The sequence below is a fragment of the Natator depressus genome, chromosome 26 (assembly GCF_965152275.1).
Source record: "Natator depressus isolate rNatDep1 chromosome 26, rNatDep2.hap1, whole genome shotgun sequence".
NCBI lineage: Eukaryota > Metazoa > Chordata > Testudines > Cheloniidae > Natator > Natator depressus.
Genome location: NC_134259.1, coordinates 2,093,616 through 2,114,294, shown reverse-complemented (window position 1 = coordinate 2,114,294; position 20,679 = coordinate 2,093,616). Strand labels below are relative to the sequence as shown.

At 60.5% G+C, this 20,679-nt stretch overlaps 1 protein-coding gene and 1 long non-coding RNA gene across 2 annotated transcripts in view; one reads left to right on the top strand and one right to left on the bottom strand.

Annotated features, from left to right (window-relative positions):
* Positions 1-1,346: 1,346 nt before the first annotated feature.
* LOC141978200 (uncharacterized) lies at positions 1,347-10,655 on the top strand. Its single transcript, XR_012636348.1, has 3 exons — positions 1,347-1,858; positions 4,304-4,753; positions 7,675-10,655. It is a non-coding gene; the product is annotated as an uncharacterized LOC141978200 (long non-coding RNA).
* LOC141978196 (G protein-coupled receptor kinase 5-like) overlaps positions 7,242-20,679 on the bottom strand; it is a 64,964-nt gene continuing 51,526 nt past the window's right edge. Inside the window, exons 4-16 of the mRNA XM_074940097.1 lie at positions 19,882-19,959; positions 19,376-19,476; positions 19,154-19,246; positions 18,997-19,060; positions 18,083-18,223; positions 17,488-17,678; positions 16,800-16,837; positions 15,847-15,936; positions 15,406-15,614; positions 14,575-14,712; positions 14,002-14,139; positions 13,148-13,279; positions 7,242-12,600 (exon numbers count right to left, since the gene is read on the bottom strand). Of these exons, the coding sequence (XP_074796198.1) occupies positions 12,481-12,600; positions 13,148-13,279; positions 14,002-14,139; positions 14,575-14,712; positions 15,406-15,614; positions 15,847-15,936; positions 16,800-16,837; positions 17,488-17,678; positions 18,083-18,223; positions 18,997-19,060; positions 19,154-19,246; positions 19,376-19,476; positions 19,882-19,959 (1,533 nt within the window). The 3' untranslated portion in view covers positions 7,242-12,480. The remainder of the gene's footprint in view (positions 12,601-13,147; positions 13,280-14,001; positions 14,140-14,574; positions 14,713-15,405; positions 15,615-15,846; positions 15,937-16,799; positions 16,838-17,487; positions 17,679-18,082; positions 18,224-18,996; positions 19,061-19,153; positions 19,247-19,375; positions 19,477-19,881; positions 19,960-20,679) is intronic.

Below are 20,679 nucleotides of genomic sequence, written 5' to 3'. Positions count from 1 at the left end.
CAGGGGTACCCTGAACCCCTCAGGTTTCATCTTCCCCAGAGGTGCTGGTCAGACGAGGTAGCCCAGAGCCCCTGTGGTTGTGCAGGCTGCACTTATCCACACAAAGCAGTCGCTCCCGAAGGCAAGGCCTCTGTCCAAGGACATGGTTTTGTTTTGAAAAGTTTCAGAGTAGCAGCCGTGTTAGTCGGTATCCACAAAAAGAAAAGGAGGACTTGTGGCACCTTAGAGACTAACCAATTTATTGGAGCATAAGCTTTCATGAGCTACAGCTCACTTCATCGGATGCATCCACTGAATGAAGTGAGCTGTAGCTCACGAAAGCTTATGCTCCAATAAATTGGTTAGTCTCTAAGGTGCCACAAGTCCTCCTTTTCTTTTTGTTTTGAAAAGTATCAAAAACCAAAACCACCCCCAAGAGCTCAGGACAGAGCCACCTCTGCAGTTCCTGGTCCCAGACGCTAGTGTCAGTTGTAAGACCAGAAGGGATGGTGGGCTGGCCCCGTGTGACACGTGCCGGAGAGTGCCATGCACAGGGGCCGGCAGCAGAGGGATTGCTAAGACAGGAGCGCTGTCTGAATGTGGACAGGCCAGCTCACTGCACGCAGCACGAACCACCGATTTCAAATCAATGTTCTCGCCTCCCAAAGCAGCGTGAGTCTGGGTCTCGGAGCGGCAGGGTTCGGATTCCCGGAGCCCTCAGCTCCAGCCAGACCTTCCGAGTCGAGCAGTCGAGTCCCGGGAAGCGAGCATGTGGGCGTTCAGCGCTCAGAACGTAGCGACAAAAAGCAGCCGCGACGCAAACAATCCCACCATGGGGCCCCGGAGGCCTTTGCTGCAGCATGACCTGCTCAGCAAGGTCCTTTGTTTCACCCAAGACTCTCCCGGGACTGGGGCAATTGCAACTGGAGGGGTTGTGTGCGCTGGCTGGCTCCTCACACAAAGGCAGATATTGGCTCTAGATGCCGGGGTGAAGTGCCACAGCCCAGCTGGCAGGCGCAGGGAGAAATGCCACCCTAGAGACCAGTTCAGAGCCAGGATGGAACAGGCTGCCCACAGCACAGCGTCGAGCTGCCAGGTTTGTCTGGAGCCAGGACGTCAGGCTCTGAATCGGGGGAGCCTGGGGGCCCTGATGTTCGAGGCCTACATGCTCCTGGGCAGGGAAAGAGGAGTGACCCAAGACAGGTTATTCACTCACTGTCGTAACAATGCCTGGCTCTGACACCGTTTTCTCCTCACCCCCCTGGGAGGGACGGCAGTGCTATGATCCCTTGTGTACAGATGGGAGCTGAGGCACAGAGCTCAATGACTCGCCCAGGGTCACACAGGGAACCTGTGGCAGAGAAGGGCCAATAGACCAGGGTTACTGTAGGGGGCAGCAATCACCTACCCCTTCTATTAGCCACTGGGGCCAAGAGGGGAGAGCGGGTTCCCCTAAAACTGAGCCGAGCCGCTAAGGTACTGAAGTAAACAGGGGTTTCAATCAGCTCGTGACAGCAGACACACTGCTGCTGGAGAACAGGTAAAGCCTGGAAGCTGGGATGTGAAGTGGCAAAGTGCTGAGGATCCAGCACCGGCCCCATGGAGCAGAGCAGGGGCTCACATGCTCGGCTCACAGCTGCAGGGGGATGCCACGAGCCCAGCCCGAGCCCACCCTCACAGAGAGCTGAGGGCTCTTTGGCTCGTTCAGTTTCCAGAGCAACAGGAACGGAGGCGATTTCCCCTGCTCTCCTCACCGTTTGCAGGGAGCCTCCAAGCAGCCGGACGGTGGGGAGACAGACGTGGGAGGCAGGGCTGCCTGGACAGAAGATACTCGTGGCTGGAAGCACCAGATGCTCAACTGCTGACCAGAGAGGGAGAGGTAGGTGCCGATGCCTAGAGCTGTCACACCGCCTTTGGGGCTAATGCTCTCCCGGCTAGGGGATGCAGCTGGTTTCCTCGGGACTCGCTCGGGGACGGGCAGTCGGACACCCAGGCTGGCTGGTTATGCAGGGTAGGGGAGGCTGTCATTTTCGTTACTGGGATCATCTAGCGGAGGCTGGCATGGAAGGTGGGATGTGCTAGTCGGGCCCCAGGCTCCCAGCACGAAAGGCCCAGAAAGGACTGTCTGGAACAGACCGTTTCCCATCTCCCATCCGGCCGTAGCCTTCAGCACCACTTTGCTTGCAGGCTCTGAGCTCTTTGGGGCCAGGCCAGTCTTTACCCCATATCTGCCCCCGGCCAGCGTGATGGCGCCCAGCCTGCTCACCTCTACGTGCTACTGCATAGAGAGATAAAACTGCAGCAGCAACACCCCGGAGGGTCCTCGCCCTCTCTCCTGCAGCTGGGAGCTCAACCGGCTGCTGGGGTTGAGAAAAGGCCCATTTCCTACGAGAGACATTGACAAGTCTCTCGTCAGCCTGGCTGACGTCGCCTTTCCCAGACACCCCCGGAGCAGGGGCACGCGCAGGAATAAAAACAGGCGGCTTTTGGAGGGGCCCGTTCTGGGCCCCCGCCGGGGCCCCCAGAGCTGGTCACTAGCACTCTGGCCGTTTCAAAAGGCAGCCTCCCTCCCCAGCATTTTACAATGCAGCTCACCCTCCGTCCTCGACACAGTGATGGACAATAGGGCCCCGGCAGGGCAGTGGGATCAAGCTGGAGCATTGCACGCTGGGCCCTGTAGTCTCCACAGGGCAAAGTCTTGCGCGTGCTCTGTACACAGTACGTAGGAGCCTTGTGCGAAGTGCTGCTCAAACAGAACAAAGAGAGTCCCTGCCCCGAAGCGCTCACAGTTCGGGCTGCTCCAAACAGGGTGGAAACGGCGACATGCAGAAGTTAGGGGGTTTGTTCCAGTCGGAAGGACACTTGCCTTTCACGGGACACTTCAAATCCTTGGGTTTGGACAATTTTGCCTTGGAAATTTTTCAAAATGAAATTTCCTACTTTTTCTGTCCAAAACAAACAAAAGAAACGTTTCAAAACGTTTGTTTTCATGGGAGATTTTATCCACGTCGATACCGTTTTGCAAAAACAATGGGTTTAGTTGAAACTGCATTTTCTGGCCAAAAACTGTTTGGATGCAATGCTTTCAACCAGCTGCATTTAGACTCTTGCCTTGTGGACACAGGCCTCAAGCTCCTGGCAAACGGATGGAAATCGTGCGTTCTGTGCCCTCAGCCATGTATTAAACACAGATCATAAACAGCACCCCCTGCTGCCCAGACATGACACCACCAGCAAAGAATTAGGCCCTTCTCCTAAAGAAAGACATGCCGTGGAGCTGCCCATGGGGGTCTGCAGCCCATGGGCAGTCCTGATTTAAGGGCTCTGTACTTCGGTTCCCAAGTGAGCCCGGTGTCACTGCAATCTACACCCATGGCACACAATCCTCATTGCACTTTGGGCTTCTGTGACTCACCTCGCTCGTCTCACGGCTCAGCCGCCAGCAATGGGCCCACAGGGAAAGAGGTCTGGCACCCAAACAAGAGCCTGTCAGCCAAGGTACCCCACGGCAGAGCTCTGCCACAACCCGTATTGCTCCTGGGGCTCAGTTGGCAAGCAGCCATCTCAGGGAGATACAGGGCACCCTTCCCCAGGAACGGGGGGCCCAGCAAGGGCAGAGGGGGTTGATTCTAGCCCCAGCTGGAGGAATCCAGCCAGGTGGGGCTGCAAACACAGGCTCCCCAATGCAGGGTGCAGGAAGGAATTTGGAAACAATGGGCCTGATTCCCACCTCACCCTGGCAAGGGGAGGGGGGAAGATAACCTGCTCCCATATTAAAACCCCTTCCCCCTGCCAGAGCGGTGTGCAGTGGCTGTAGTGAGCCTGCAAACCAGGCCTGACCCCTCTGAGCTTCCCAGGGAAGGAAGGCAACTCAGGCCTGACAGCCCTGTAATCCCCGCACCCGAGGCTGGGATGGTGATGGAGGGGTCCCAGCCCCATCTCCCTCCAAGGCGGATACATCAAGCAGCCAGGGCCTCTTCCCATGCGCGCAGCCCTCGAATCCCAAGGTCCTGCCTGCTCCACAAACACTAAGGATCGCAGGTCACTTCCCGAGTCAGGGCTCCCCAGGATCCTTGGCCAAGCCGTCCTCTCCCCAGCCCACTGTGCAGCGTGCGCTCTGGACATCTGGCAGCCAGCCCCGCACTGGCTGCATGTCTAGAGGGCTCTCGCAGGACATACATTGAGAGAACGGGATCCCCAGCTGGGCTGGCTCCTCTCAGCTCAGCCTGGCATGGTGCAACCAGCCCATTCTCTCCGACTCGGAGGGTGGGGCGGGGCGGGCTAGTCATGGGGAGCCCAGAGCTGCTGCATTCTCTCTTTGCAGGTGCCTGGAAATCCCTGCCCATGAGACCATGCTACCAACCAGACAGTGCTGAGAAGATGCCAGAATGTGTGTTCCCTTAGGAAAGGCCCGGGTTACCATGAACCGCACGGAGGGGCTGGGGAGCGGTCCCCAGCTCAACGAGAACACAACATGGTCTCCGTTGGCCCCGGAGCCGTCCCCGTGGGAGTCCCACACCATCGTTGCGGTGGCTATCTTCTGCTGCGTGTGCTTGCTGCATTTATCTGCCTTCCTGTACACCATCTGCTTCCAGATCCAGGGCCACTCCAGGCCAGCCCCCCGCCTTGCCAGCCCCGGTGTCTACGAGGAGAACGAGATTGCCACCTTCCAGCCGTCCCCCTCCGCCACCGATACGCCAGCCAGGGCCAACCCCTCCCGAGAGCAGCAAGAGGGTGAAGCCAAGACACCGCCGACGCCAGCACCGCGGCTGATGTAAGTCAGGGAAGCTGCCGATTTCAATGGAGCAAAGCTGATTTGCATCCACTAGGGATCCGGCCCAAGTGGTTCACCAGTCAGAGGACATGGTTTAAGGGCCCAGCCACTGTTTGCACCAGTGTGACACAGAGGGGGCTAAATCGTGGCTTCTAGCAGCCTACTGTGTCTTTGCTAGGGGACTGCAGCACAGTCCTGGACACCCATGGCTGGCAGCCCCAGGCAGGCCAGCCCCGAGGGAGCTCTCCCCAGGCCCAGCAGGGTCTCAGTGTGGGACAAAGGGCCAAGCTCATTCACCAGCTCGACCAGTCCTAGTGGGGGAGACTGTTCCACCTGCCCATGCCCATGCCTGCCCCCCTCCCTGCACCTGGTACTGCTGGGGGCCCCTCGCCATGGGAGGCAGCGCAAAAGCGGTACCACCGCCAGACAGCATAGCGTGGAGCAGGCAGTCTGAAATCCAAGGGGAAAGCCACCCTGCAACCTTGGGGGAACGAGTGCTGCTTAGCCCGTGGGCATGGTGCAGGACCTGGCTTGTGGGGCTGGCGTCAGGCCTTTTCCCGGGGAGCCCCAATGCACAACGCTCCCCTCCATGAACACAGCACACGTGGTGAGCAGGACGGGCTTGTGCACGGGGCACTGGGTGGGGACGTGGGAGACACAGGGTCAAGTCCCAGCTCTGCCACATGCTGCCTCGGTTACTCTGGGCCACCGCAGCAGTCGATGGGGATAAGGACCTCCCTTGGTCCGGCTTGGCTAGTCAGGCTGTGAGCTCTCTTGGGCAGGGACCATCCTTGCTACGTATAGCACCAAGGGGCCTTGAGTGCCACGAAACAGCCTCCAGGATCCAAACCCTGCACACCCGCTCCGTGCGGTAGCCTCCGTCCCAGACCCAGCTGCAGGTACTGGAAGCTTTTTAAGTTGCAGTCACTACAGTGGTTTACCTTGTTCTCCAGGAGCTGGGGATCGAGTCTTCTCCCGGGCTCCAGACAGGGGCTTTTAGCCAGAGAGCAAAGGCAGACAGCCTGCAGGAAAAATCCCCCTTGCAAGTAGGCCTGGGAGGTCCCCTTCCCACAGGAACAAGCAGAAGTTCAGCCCTCCCTGCACCAGGGCCCCATTGCTGGCACCTGTGGGAGGAGGCTGGTGCTAATTGATCGTTAGGGGGAAGGCAGCAGCTTGCAGGTGTGTGAGGGGCTTTAGCAGACAGGGCTTTGGCTTCAGTCTGAAACCTGTGCCAGGCTCCGATACAGGTTGATGCATGGACTAGCTCTCCGCAGGCCTGCCCCACCCACTCACCAAGGGTGGGCAGGGGCTGGGGCACTGCCATTTGGTTTTCCTCCCCACACAGCGCTGCATGGGAGCCATGTGGCAACAGTGCAGAGGGCGAGAGCGCCTGGAGGGAGCACAGACCGCTCCCAAGGGCGGGGCAGCAAGGACCTGCCACCAGCCTACGCTGCGGCACAAGGCGGGGAGCTGCCAATGGCCCTGCAGCTAGGGAGGGGTGTGGAGATGCTAGAATCCAGCTTCCCCACCCCTCCAGGCAGCTGGGCCCCTTTGTCAGCTCCCCCTCCCCACCACAGAGCCTGCCACCCCAGCCAGCACCCCGTCGGCCTGCCCCCACGGCAGGGGTGGAAACGCTCCCTCAGGGCGCTACCCTCACCACCGCAGGTTGCAGGACTGGCCCCGGGAGGAGTCGGCGAGGGGTCCGCACTACAGGGCGCTTTCCTTTCCCTGCCTGGGCAAGTGGCGAGAAGAGTAACCCCCTGCCTGCGCTGGCCAACAATGGGGGAAATGGCACCGCACTCCAGGAGCGCCCCAACCGCCCCACTGCGGGCTGCAATGGGCACTGCTACCCGGGGGCCCTGCTACCCCCTTGTGAGATGCAGCAGGGGGACGCTTGCCCTGCTGCTGCTCCTGTCCAGCAGAGAGGGGACTTGTCTTCAGCGTGGTCACTTTGGGGGCCCAGGGAGCTGGGGGCAGTAGCTCCCGGAGGGGCGGCTCATGGAGTTCTGCAGAGGGCAGCAGGCCCTCGGGCATCTGCAGCGCAAGAGGGGGTAAAAGGGCCAGAGCAGAAGCTGGGCCTGGTGTCCCGTTTCCTGCAGACACAGGTGGGCTACAGCAGCAGCCTGTGTGCATTGCAGACACCTGTGTCCCCTAGCAAGGGCCAAGTCCACCAGAGCCCGTCTCCCTGCCAGGATCCCCGCTTGCACTGGCATTCACCCTCCGCCCGGCCTCTCCTTGCCCGCTTGCACTGGCATTCCCCTCCGCCCGGCCTCTCCTGGCCTGCTTGCACTGGCATTCACCCTCTGCTCAGCCTCTCCTTGCCCGCTTGCAGGGCCTTGGGCCAGACTCTGAGGAGAGCCCAGCTCATGGGGCTCACCCCCCACGTTGGGTGCGGAGCTGAAAATCTGACAGCCCTGCACTGCTTCCCGCTGGGGCCACCCAGTGGCCAAGAGAGCTCCCTGCAGCTCAGGGGTCTGAGACAATTCATTGAAAAAAGGACATGTAAAGCCGGGTGGGTTATTTCAAAGACCGTTTTACCCCTCTAATGGGCTACAGGGGAAGCACTCAGGAACCACACGGAGGATGAAGGGGCTCAGGGCTTATGGGACTCATCTTATTTGGTGGGGAGGTCAGCAGAGTCCTAGCTATGCAGTCGCCATGTACCCCTAGCACCAGTGACGGGTTGCTAGGGCACATGGGGGCCTGGCAGAGAACCAACAGCCTCTGTTTCTAGAGCCGCAGCATGGGCCAGTGCTGAGAGCACAGCAGCAGATGCGGTCACCATGTCCCCAAGACACCTTAAGGAACATTCCCGCTCTGTGCCTCAGTTTCCCCATATCTGTGAGATAGATGATGGCACCTACCTCTGTTAAATGCTTTGGGAGCCATGGCTGAGGAGCTAAGGAGTGTTATCGCTGCAGGAAAACGTCCCTCGGAAGGAGCTCTCTCCCCTCGTTATTCAGAAGATTCTTGTGTGTTGAAGTTAACTCGGCTAGGCCGGAAGCCTGCAGATTACACTCCATGGAGCAGCACTGGACAGCCAGTCGGACAGGTGCATCTGCTGCAGGTTGTGGCCTCAATCCTGCGATCGTACCTGCCTGGGCTGGCCCCAGCACCCACATGAAGCCCAAAGAGTCCAGCTGCACGGATCTGGTTGCAGGACTCAGCCTTTTCTTTGCACTCCCTACTGAATGGCTTTGAGAAACTTGCGTGGCTGATCAGTGAAACGGAAAGTATCACATACACACACAGCGCTCATGTTTCTAGGGGAAGGTGTGTATATTGTTACTGGTGGGGGGCAGGAAAACCAAAAATACCTGTATATCCGAAAGTTACAAGGGCACAATCCAAAAAATAAAAATGACCATGCATGTAATTTCAGTGCTTTACAAAATGGAAGCGGAAAAAAAGAAAACCAACCTAAAATATAGTCCTGTAATTAAATTACAAATTAGAAAGTTGTAAAAGCTTACTACAAAAATACAGTGGAGTAAGAGGGCTTCTCCTCGACTGGGGTGAAGCGACATCCCCTTTTTCCTCTGAGAGGTTGGGTTTGTTTTGTTTTAAATTCCCTATAAAAATATCCCTGAAACATGGAAGTGTACAAGTCATCACATGGCTTGGTTTGCTGCTTTTAGCTTTAAAATGTACATCCAGGCACTTGCCATACAAGTATTTACAAATGTACAAAAACCAAACTGAATACACCAGAACCAGGAATTTACAGTGTAAAAAACCAATCCAAAGCCCATGGATGCTGAGAGAAAGGAAAATACAAAAATACAGGTGTCCTTTTGCAAGGGGGAAATTCAGTCTTGTTTGGAATCCCCAGGGCTGCCCGCTGGAGAAACTGGCCTGAGACCAGCACCCTGTCCTTGCATAGAAACAGACACTATCCATGTGGCGCACAGTCTCTCTCTGGACAAGGTCCGTGGGTCACGGAGCATCTTTTCAGCAAAAGGCAGTTCTCAGACTGTTAAACAAACACACCCATTTTCTCTCTCACACACCCTGTTTTCAATGGTATCAGAACACACTTTCCTCTCTGATGAGATGGAGCAGGATACAATCATGTTCAAGAAACTTTCTCTGCCCAGCCCCCAAAACAGAATTCAAAAAACCAAGCACGGATTATTTCAGGATGTCTGCTGAGGCTCCAGGGATAAGAGACATGGCATCTGAAACAATCTTTCCCAGTTCATTTACACCAAAGCCATCAGTCTGTAGTTTTCAGAGGGACAGTCATGTCATCTAGGCCCAAGCGTTACTTTTTCCTAAATGAAGTGTTTCACAGAATTTAACAGTTGTTTGGAGCAGCCTGAAAGTGTCAATGAACTACACCTACTCTGGTTTTACACCTCCTCCTGCAGCATTTGCAACCCACACTCTGCAATCTTGGGCTGGTTCTGGAGAACTAGGAAGTGAAACCCACTGACACCAACCTACCTAATTTCTGCCTCCAAGCTGAGCGAAATGCATGAAGGAAACAAGAATACAACTTTTTGCAACCATTTTCTATTTCGGTTCCTGTTGGTAACTTGAGTGCAGAGGGATCAGTGTTTTTTTAATTTGGGTTGAGGCTGTTCAACAGTCTAGAGGATTTAGACACATCTTCCATTGATGCATCTAAATCTCCTGCAACATTGCACTGTTTTCCCCCGATCTGTTTGCACTTCTAGCCAAGCAGGTTGCCAAGACCAGGGCAAAGCGAGATCCACGCCAGTCCAGCCAAGCCAATGCCTGGGACACAGACACTTCCAGAGACCAAACCCAGACCCCAACTGCTTAGCTCCAGCAATGCTCCCTGGGAGCAGCCTTACCCATGTGCCATCACCGTACATTTCACCAGCAACGACAGCTCTATCTGCACTGGCAAAGATGGGACCCACAAGTCACCAGCGCCACAGCCCCACTGGCGAGAGCTGTCGTGCGGGCCGGGCTCAAAGCTGGGTGAGAGACGGGCCCCAGCCCGCCTACACGGCAGCTGCCACCAGCAGGGACTCAGCTCCCAGTTCCACCAGTGCAAACCAGACTGGAGAGGTGAAGATTCCTCCCGCACAACCACCAAGTAATCAGGAGTCCAGCCAGGCCTGGAACCCCATCACCCTGCTGTGCTCCCAGAGATTCCCCCTCCCCAGAGGAGACATGCTCAGGCTGGAAGTAATTCGAATGCGGGACCTGCTGAGGTCACCACAGGCATGGCTCATGCTCCAGCTGAGAAAGGGGAGGAGCATAAGGCTGTAATACCCTTTCTTACCACAGGGGGCAGGTGTCAGTCAGACAGAAATGGCTAATCTTTGGGGCACGGCTCTCAAGGTGCGCTCTGGTCAGGCCTAGAGGACCATGGCAGGGGTCAGCTGGGTGGCCAGCTTTACCCACTGCTCCAGGCATGATGAGAGGGAGAGCTCGAGTGGGACTGCACGGCACAGCCTGCCTTTAACCTTGGTCCCCACATCAGAGAGCCCCTCCCTTGGGACACGAGTCCCATGCGGCAGACTGTCCGCATGGATCGTCGTTTGGATTCCTATGAGCCAAGCAGCCGGGCAGAACGTGCAGCTCCCTCAACAGCCAGCGGCTGGGGCTGGAAGAGCCGGGCTACATGCCCCTCTGGACCTTGTGGCCCACTCCCACCATCGAGCTCCCCAAGGAGCGGTGAGGCCGGAGAACAAAAGGGGGATTGTGCATTGGACTTGGAGTCAGGGCAAAGCCACAAAGTGCACCGAGTCTGCCACTCTCGGCCTGGCAGATCTGGCACGACTCAGGAGTCTGTTATTGCCAGACCCGGCTCCAGGGACAATAAAGCCTCAATCTCGAGAGAGGAGCCTTTGCAAAGGAGCTCTTTTGGCAACTACTAACCTGGGGGGTGGAGAGGAAGGAATTGTTTCACATAAAGAGGAACTGAAAAGCGTTTCCCTTGTCACAGCTCATGATGTCGCTAGCACCAGGCAGAACTGGGGGCTTCCTTCCCTACCCAGCCCTAGGGGGTGGGGACACCAGCCACTGGGACAAGAGAGAGGGTCTTTACTCTGGCTTCAGCAGGGGAGCAAAGAGGCATCCAGGGCTGTATGAAGACATCCGAGTCACGCTGAAGTCTGAGCGAATGCTGGGTGCGCATTTAGCAGTTCATGCTAGGGGGTGGTTCCATGGAAAACTCTTCACTCCCCTGCTTAGAGCCCAAGTTTCTTCCGCTGAGAGCAGCTCTTGCTTTAGCACCAAATATGTTAAAAGTGACAGATTCCCAGGCACAAGGCCAGCACAGACCCTAAAGATAAAAACACAGCCCATGTCTGGCCCAGTGCCGGGCTCCCTGCACGCTGCCAGGCCCCTAACGGCACACAAATGCTTGCCATGAGACAAGAAGCAGCTCTGGGGCTCAGGTGCTATGAAAACAGATTGCCCCCCCTCCATCCCCACTCAGCAACAGCGCTCAGGTCCCACCTGAGCCCACAGCACCTCCCAGCCGCCTGCGTTCCAGCCCGAAGCCAAGACGACTTCCCTGCCATGGCTTGCTCCTAGGCAAGTGGCAGCCCAGGGGCCCGTGGCCAGTCCCATGGCAAGACTCTCCCATGCAGGGTCAGGGGGTCTTAGTCTCACTCTTTGGGCCAGGCTATGAGCTATCGTCGTAGGCTGCTAGACCCTGGGTAGGTGGCAGCCGAGGGAACCAGGAGCGACCTCCCGCTGGGCCGAGGGCAGGGGCAGGAGTCGGAGGGGGACTGACTGATTCTTTGGGACACTTGCTTAGAGAACAGAAGCGGTGCGGGAAGCCGGAGGTGCTGGGTTTGCGGGGAGGGTGAGAGGAGAAGGGGTTTGGTCTTCGCTCCCTTCACCAATTCTCTCCAGCAAGGGAGCGTGGGTGCAACTGACTGATGGCCTTCGTGACCCCAAATTCAAGGGCCCCTGGGTCCTACTCCACTCAAACAGCCTCCTTGCTACCCCGGCCTGGGCTTCCCCAACCCTGCTGGTGCCCCTCAATCCCAACCCGCAGCCGGGACTGAGAGGAGCCGAGCAGTGACAATACACACTGCACACCTGCCCCCGGGTCTCTGCAGCCAGCTGGCTATGGCCAGCCCCTATTCAGCCTGAGCAGCGAGGGGCTCCCACCTGGGCTGTGAGCCCCGCCCCTCCTCTCACCCAGACCCCACAGGCAGGGGTGTGACAGCGGGGAAGCCCCCCTCTCCCCGACAGATGCAGGGTGGGCACAGCGCCGACAGTCCCTCCCAGGGCAGGGTTTGCCGCAGGAACCGCGTTGGGGGGACACAGCGGGAGCAGCTGGGAGAGGCCACCCCAGTGATCACGGCAAGGAAGCTATTGGCAACAACAAACACCGACTCCACCCTCCCGCGTGAACACACAGATCGATCCAGGCTCCCTTGAGCAGTCTGTGTCTGGCATGCGGCCGTGCCAGGTCCTGCCAGTGCGACGGGCCCCCGGGAGCAGGGCTGAGCGGGCTCCGGTTACCCAGAGGCAAGGCGGATGGGGTGAGGTGCAGCGAGAGTATCTGGCACGCAGTCCTGGGCGGGGGCTGCATCTTCCCACCTGGCCTCCAGGAGTGACTCAGCCCAGCAGGGCAGGGTGACGGAACAGCCCCTCACCCCAGCTCTGGCGCCAAGAGCCTCAGCTTCACATCCACGGTAACCCTGAGACGGCAAGGACGGCAGCTCCACGGGCGGGCTCCGGGCCTGCCCATGCTGGCTCTAACGGAGCAGGGTCTCCATGGGAGCAGGGGGTCAGGAAGGCGCCTGCGCCATGGCCCGGCCTTGGCCAGCGGAGTTGGCCATGGGAGGATGCGAGTTCACGCCCGCTGTGAGGTTGGAGTGTGTGTTGGTGCTGATGGTGTAATCCGCCGGCTGCGGGGGAGACAGGGACAGAGAGCGTGAGATAGGGGCTCAGCCACTCCCGCCTGCGAGCCAGGGGCTCCCCCATGATAAGCCTGGCCAGGAAGGCAAGGGACAGGGGAGGGGCTACTAGAGAGACCCCAGGAACCTTCCCTCAGTGCCAGGACGTCTGCAAGGGCAGCAGCCCAGCTGGGCAGAGATACCCACCCAGGGAGGGAAGTGTCAGGGCTGGCTACGCGCCCGAGCCCTTCATACCAACGGCACAGAAACCAGCCAGGGCTGGCGTGGGCCAAAGGCGTCCACACAGCCGACGGGGGGTTACTGGGCCAGTCTCAGCCATGAGATGCCTTCTGCTGGTCTGAAGGGGCGTTGGCTTCCTCTGGGCCGGAGCGGGTCAGCGTCGAGCCAGCCTTGGCTGTAGATGCTGGCTGAAGGCAGGCGTGGAGCGGGGCAGTCTCCAGCACCTGCTGCAGTGCATGAGGGAACCCCAGCAAGGCCAGGGTCCCGGACCGGGGCAAACACCTCAGGGACCGCGGGCAGGACACACAACGGGCCTTACGTGCCGCCGGAAGAGCCGCTGAAGCAGGCTGCGCTTGGGGGGCTCGGGGAGCTGCTTCCAGTCCAGATCCGGGGAGCGCAACCCATTTGGTCCAAACACATTCAGGTCTTTAAAGCACTCGGTCTCGATCATCTGGGGAGAGGCGCACAGGGGAAAGCTCAGCGGGAGGCGCCGGGGCCACAGGCAGCCCAGAGATGGGACCGTCCCCCAGGCGATCAGAGGCAGGCTCCCTGGGGAGGGCAGTCTCCCTGTGTGTCTGGGAGCAGGGGGCTGGCCAAGCTGGATGCATTGGGGTGACAGCACACTAGTGCTACCATCCCTGGGAGCCAGCAAGAGGAGGGACAGCCCCATGGGGCTAGGGCAGGATCAGGCTCTTTGTATTCCTCAGTTTAAGCCATGGGGCTCCTGCCCCTCTTCCCAGGGCAGCTCCTTCCTGCTGGGTCACCCAGCCTCCATTCCCACCTGCCCTCCTCAGGGCTTGCAGCTGCAGGGCAGAGGCCTGGATCCCAGCTCCCCCAGGCTCTGCCCCAGCATGGTTTCCTCCCAGACCCTGCCGTGGGAACCAGCTGCCCAAGAGGGAAGCCCACCACCCATCCTGCCTGAGAGGAGTTTGCACACCCTGGCGTGCCCCACAGCCCTGGCACGGAGGCAGAGGGCTCGGGAATCAGGGCACCAATCTTCTTATGGGGAAAGCAGACAGGCCAGAGCCTCCTGGCCAGCAATATGGACTCAGCCTCCCTCCTTGCCAGCTACTGTGCCAGAGAGAGCCATAGGGGCACTGTCTGCAGGGACACATAGTGGGGTGAGGGGGGAGTTCGGTCGTTATGGCTGAATCCCTCCCCCGGCCCCTGTACCTCATTCTGCCAGGGGATGGAGACGCTGCCCGTGGCGAATTTGGCGTAGAAGTCACTGTCCGTTTGGTCCAGGTTGACGCCCTTGACGGTGGAGAACTGCTCGATGTCTAGCACGTCCTTGCAGTACACGGCCCGAGGCTGCAGGGCCCATGGAGAGTGCTCAGCGTGGGGCAGGGGACTGACAGCCCCAGGGCACTGCCGGGCCCACGGAGAGCGCTCAGCGTGGGGTAGGGGACTGACCGCCCCAGGGCCCATACCCCAGTGCTGCACGACCCAGAGAGAGCGCTCAGCGTAGGGCAGGGGACTGACTGTCCCAGGGAAGTGCTGGGCCCATGGAGAGTGCTCAGCATGGGGCATGGGACTGACCGCCCCCAGCATGCTCCAGGGCCCACTCCCCGGGTGCTAGAGGCCCCTGGGCTGGGGAGGCAGCCCCCTCAGACTCAACGAGCACCCACAGGAGGATCAGCCCATCACCACTGGCCCAGCACTGACTCGTGGCCCTCCCCGCCGATGCCTGGCCTGTGCCATGTTGCCTGCCTTTCTGCCCCCACCCTGCCCCTCCTGGGCTCTTACATCTGGCACAAACGACGGCTTTATGACCCCGGCCTCCAGCCGCTTGAAGTTGATGGTCCTGAAGAATGGATGCTGGGTCACCTGGGCGGCCCCGTCCTCCCCGCAGCCCAGTCGCTGCTTCGGGTCCTTGGTCAGGAGCTGGGGAGACGGACCGAGGCCCCGTGGTCACACGGGGGGGTGATGTGGACTGAACGCAGCGCAGCGGGCTAGACAGAGCGGGCCGGCGCTGCCCCCACAGCCTGGCGCACAGGAGAGCACTGGGGTGGCACCCGGCCTGGCAGGGGGCTGGGGAGGAGCCTGTGTACGGACAGTGGCACCTCCAGGCCCCAATGAGCCCAGAGCCCCAGTGAGACAGTCCCTGCCTGGCGAGCTCACGCTGCACCGACAAGAGTCTCATCACCCGCCATTCACAGAGGGGCTGGGGCGGTGTCCACACATCGAACGCGGCAGCGACATCCTCCCGCAGCTGGAGCTAACCCACCTCCCCGAGAGGCGGCCGCCCGGTCGAGGGAAGAATTCAACCCAACGCTGTTTACCCTGGGGGGTGGGTCAGCAGAGCCATGTCTCGGGGCGTGGGATTTCCTCTCAGCGCTTCCCCTCTTCACCAGAGCTGGAAGCTGGGTAGTGTCTGTGGCTGAGAGCAGCAGCAGGCTCTAGACAGCGGGCGCCTGGGGTCAGGGAGGAGCCACATACTCACAAATCTGGCCCTGCCGGCAGGGCCCCCAGCAGAGCAGGCCTGGACACCCCTGCTGCAGGGCGCTGGCCCCCGCTGCGGACAGACAGGCCTTGAGGGAGGGGCACAGGGCACGGTGGCTCCAGCTGCCAACTCACCATCTTGCAGATGGCCTGGGTGTTCTCGGTGAACTTGTCGGAGTACAGCTCCTGCTCCTCCTGCACCCGCTTCTCCACCTCTTCCCGCTTCACCCTCTCCTTCCGGGCGCGGAACGGCGACTGCCCCTCGATCATCTCGTAGATCAGGCAGCCCAGCCCCCACCAGTCCGGGCCGAAGGTGTAGCGCTCATTGTTAATCACCTCTGGAGCTGGCGGGGCGAGAGCAGGGGACAGCCCTCAAACAAACCCCATTCGGAATCACTCGCCGGCTCCCAGCCAGGCCCCGAGGCCAGGCTGCCCACAGGTGGGAGAAGGGCCCCGCCACAGAGCACAGCCGTCCTGCCTAGTGGCTTCCCCCTTGACACCAGCACCTGGCCCAGAGCTCTGGCTTCCAGCCACCACCCCCCGCTCTACCTCGGCGCGGGCAGCCCCAACACCTACCCATGTAGCCGACGGTCCCGACGCGGCCGCGGATCATCTCACCCTCCGGAATCTTAATGGCCAGCCCCAGGTCCGAGATCCGGATGTGTCCTGCCGCGGGAGGGAAATCAGAAGGCTCAGCGGTGGGACTGCCCACCACTCCCACGCCATCCGGGGTTCCCAGCTCCATGGCCTGCTGCCTCCCTTCAGCAGGCAGCCCTTTGGGGACTGAGGCATCAGCTGCTTGGGCTATTCTAAGTAGATGGGTTTCGGGAAGATAGTCCCAGAGGGGAACAGAGGGAGCCACTGACCTCAGGAGAAAAGCAATGCATGCGATGTCTCTCCCGAAGGGGGCAGAGCGCTTGATGCCAGCTTGATTAAACACGACGATCGTCCCCTCCCATCCCAGAGCATGGCACCACCTCTACCCCCAGCAACAGCGAAATGCAGCAAATGGGTGAGTGCAGCAGCACAGGGCTGGGTGGGGAATTCCAGCTCCGCACCCCCTAGTGCGGAGCAGACAGAGCCTCCACTTTTAGTCTGACCTGGGAGTCACTGCCCCTGCCCCACATGGGCCCAGACACTGCTCCCAGGGGGGCATCTCAGGCCTGATGCCTAGAGCCGCTCCCCCCAGCAGGCCTGTCTGCCCCCTTCACCCTGACATGAATGTGGATCGGGGGCTGCTGTCTCTGGGGCTGCCTCCAGCTAGTGCTCTGCTGAGCCCGCGCCAGCACTGCCACTCCCAGCTTGTGGGGTGAGCCGTACCAGCCGGGGCAGGAGGGAGCCCGTCCCCCGCCCCGGAAGCAGCTCAGGGCTGGGGGCCAGCCGGGGTGGAATACGCAGTGCAAGCCGACGCAGTGAAGAGAGCCAGAGCCAAGGAATGGCCAGGAGGGGCCAGCTGGGCTCACACTCCCACCAGCCTGGGAAGGGGCCCTGTAGACCCTGGCAGCTCCCCCCAGACGTTCCCCACTCACCATCATCATCCAGCAGGATGTTCTCTGGCTTCAGATCCCTGGGGAGGAGAGACAGGCCCAGCTCAGAACGAGACAACCGGGGCAGCCCAGGCACGGCTACATTCGCACATGCAGTGCATGCCAGCTGGGGCTCGTTGGCTCAGCTGAGTACACTGGGGAACCCAGAGAGCCACTCGGACGCTGCTGGCCAGCTTGGTGCCACTAACTCGTGGGAGCTGGGTCTCACATCCCAGGCTGTGCGGATGGGCTAGATCCTAGTCAGAGAAGAGGGAGGGCATGGCCCAGCATCTCGTGCCAGGAGCACAGACCCAAGGCCTGGGGAAAGCTGTGGCCTGACAGCGGGCAGAGCCTGAAAGGACAGGCACAGAGCAGCGCAGGGAAGGGGAGGCCCGGGGCCGGCACGCAGAACTCCGTGAGTGCCCAGCTGATCAGGAGGGGCCCTGCAGGGAGAGATCCTGCCCAGCCCCTGGCACGGGGAGAGAGAGAGAGGGACTGACTTGGGGACCATCTCCTCCCTTGCTGAGCAAGTGCTCAGTAGCGGGACAGGGCATGCTCCTGACCCCACAGCCTGGGCACTGCCAGTCTGCTGCCTGGAGACGGGCACTGCCGCTGCATAGCTCCTCCCCAGCAGCTCTCGCGGGGAGCCATGGCCGGCCCGAGTCAGGCCCCCTGCCCCAGGCCCGCTCACCTGTAGACAATGCCCTCCTGGTGCAGGTGCTGCAGCCCGCAGCAGATCTCGGCCGCGTAGAAGACGACGCGTTCGTCCTCAAAGCCTGGGTTGCCCATGTTGTAGATGTGGAACTTGAGGTCACCCCCGTTCATGATGGTCAGCACCAGGCAGAGCGCGTCCTTCGTCTCGTAGGCGTAGGCCAGGCTGACCTGCGAGAACGCCCCGCCCCCGCCGGGCAGCGTCAGAGCTGGCACCCTTGCCACAGGCAGGGCTCCAACAGCTGCCTGTCACCATGGCAGCATCGGGGTTACGGGTGGGGGCAGTCGCTGGGTTGTACGGACCGGAGGGCACAGGGGTGCATGCCAGCTGGGTCCCCATGGCACCCCCTTCTGTGTGCTTCACTTCAAACCCAGCCACCCCTTTACAAACACCGCCAGTCCCAACCCACGTGACGAAGAGTGGGGGCGTCTCCATCCCACTGACACCCAGCGGGGTCCCCCTGATGGCCAGCTCCAGGGAGGAGGGCTCCCGAACTGTCCCGGAGCCAGAGGAGGCAGGAAGCAGCAGCACCAGGAGGGGCTGGGAGCCCAGCTCTCAGGAAAGCGACACTCACCACAAACCTGCTGTTCACTTTCTCCAGGATCTGCTTCTCGTTCAGGGCCATGGCCTCCCCTTTCCGCTTCTTGATCCGCTTCTTCTCCAGCTTCTTGCAGGCATACATCTTGCCTGTTGCTCGTACCTGGCAGGCGCAGACCTGGAGGCACAGACACAGCGCAGCGTGAGGAGGCCGGGAAGGGCAGTGCCTGGTGCTTGGGAGATGGGACTGGACTAGCTGAAGGAGACCCCTGGGCCAAGGGCCTGGCATTATCCTTCCAGGCCCGACCAAAGCCACGTCTCTGTCCAGAGCCACCAGGAGAACAGATTCTCGGGCAACAACTCAGCTTCCTGATCCCATCTGGGCGAAAGGCAAGAGGCCTTCCCCCAGGGGATCGTGGGGTTTCCTGGCCGGCAGTAAACTGACTTATCTGCTCCAATTGTCTTTACAAAGTTCCTCTGCGTCTGGGGCAACGCGCCAAGTGCAGGCCACTCAACTCAGCCAGCCCCAAGCAGCCCCCTGGCCACACAAAGCCAGCCCAAGGGCCAGCCAGCAGGGCCCAGCTGCATGTTCCCATCAGCTAGCCCCAGACTCCCCCGGGGTGGACAGGGACAGACAATGCCCTTGTGCCCATCCCCCTCACCACAGGGCTGTGCCCACATACTGGCCTCTCAGAGCCTGAATCACCTCGTTTCTGGGCTAGGCCCCCTCAGCCTGGCAGACAGGCCCCTGCCCAGTGCTCCTGGGGCTAGCAGTGCTTGGAGGCCAGGGCCTCACCAGCTGGCAGCATCTCCCAGGCACCAGTGCCCGCCGGGCCGGTACTGCCATCAAGGGGGATTATTTTCCACAAAGGCTAGAGAGCCCGTGCCACGCTTCAGGGAAACCAGCCTTTGCCCAGCCCCTGAGCCCCCTCTCCGGCGACACAGCCTTACCTCTCCAAAGCCCCCCTTGCCCAGAATCCGGTACTGCCGGAAGGTGTCCTTGGTCACCGACTGCCTGAAACGACAAAGCCGCGAGGCGTGTTTAAGGCCCGTAAGATCCCAGCTCAGCTCAGTCGAATGCAGCCCGGAGACAGCAGCCCTCACGCACCTCTCCAAGTACTTCCACTGCAGGAACCGGTCGAAGTACATGCTGTCCCGATAGTCGGCGAAGGGCGCTCCGCTCAGGTACCCGTGCATGGGCCTAGGGGAGAGAAGGGGACGTTAGCTCTGCTCTCCCGGCTGCCCCGTTGGAGGACCCCTCTCCAGCCCCGCGGATCATGGCCACGCTGTATCATGCACAGCACCGCTCAAGGCCAGGCCCAGTACTCACGCCAGACAGCTGCTGAAGAGGTCTTTACAGGCACTTTTCTCCAGGTTCTCCATGCACTGCTTCATGAGGGCCTGGCTGATTTCCGGCATGTAGTCTGAAGACTGAGGCGAAAGGAGAGCGCGGCAGGTCTGAGTCCTGGCTGAAGTCCCCAAGCCCAGCCAGCTTCCCACCTGGGTATTTTCCACCTACCTGACTGATTCTTGGGTAGGAATCATGGGAGACACCAAGCTGCCTTGCCCAGCCCCAGGCAGCCCAGGGCCTTACAGCGAGGCTCCTCACACCTTGTCTAGCCCAGCAAGGGCAGCGTGAGAGAAAGTGCAGCTGAGACCCCACTCTCCAGCAGGGACGCAGACCTGCATCTTCTCCATGTTGCCAGCAAGGGGCACCCTCCCCTCACAGAGGGTGCATGCTGCTCGGCAGAGAGACACTTCCCTCTGGCCAGCCTCTGCCTGCCTCCTTCCCCATGTGCTCACCCTGGGGGGCGGGGGGACCGGGCACACACTCACCTCCCTTTTAAAGAACCTTCGGATGATCTCGTCGCCCATCTCCTTGCGCCGCTCATCCGGAGAGAGCTCGTAATCGATCTGGGCGGGGCAGAAAGAGGCATCAGACTGAGCCGGGCTGGACGGTCCAGCGGTCATTGTTCTGCAAGGCCTGGTACATTTCAGCACCGCTCCAGCCTTGGCTGGAACCACACCAGGGTTTGCCTGGCTCAAACCAAAACCCCAGACCCAAACAGACACAGCCCAGAGCTGTGAAGCCGGCCCCAAGGGCCCACCCCCCAGCAATGGGCAAGGCAGGGCTCTGCCATTTCACCATGGCACCAACACCAAAGGGCGAGGGTGCCACCAAGGCAGACACCGGGTTGGTTCCACACCTCTGCCTCCCACTGCCTGGCACTGCCAGGGAGCCTCCTGACAGAGGGAACGCTGCCAAGTGATTGGAGGCGCCACGGTTCCCCCTCCAGCCCTTACATCAGGACCTGGCCTTGGAGACCAGACTGGATGGCCTGGGACTCCTCCCAAACCCTGCAGCGCCAGCCCTCGCCTCTCTCCACCCTGTGGGCCACACGCTGCCCTGGATTCAGGGGGCACTGGCACAAAGCATGGGCTCCACGGCTGAAGTGGCCGGCAGCATTACAGAACCGGGCTGTGAAGGGATTTCAGCACCAGGCCCTGCCCCAGCTGTCCCAGGGCCAGCAGGCCTGGCCTGACCTGACCTTTCTCGCCCTTTGTGCTGGAGCTCTGCCGAGACACTCTCCCCCTTGTCTGGCCACGACACCCCTTGCCAGCTCAGGCCTGCCT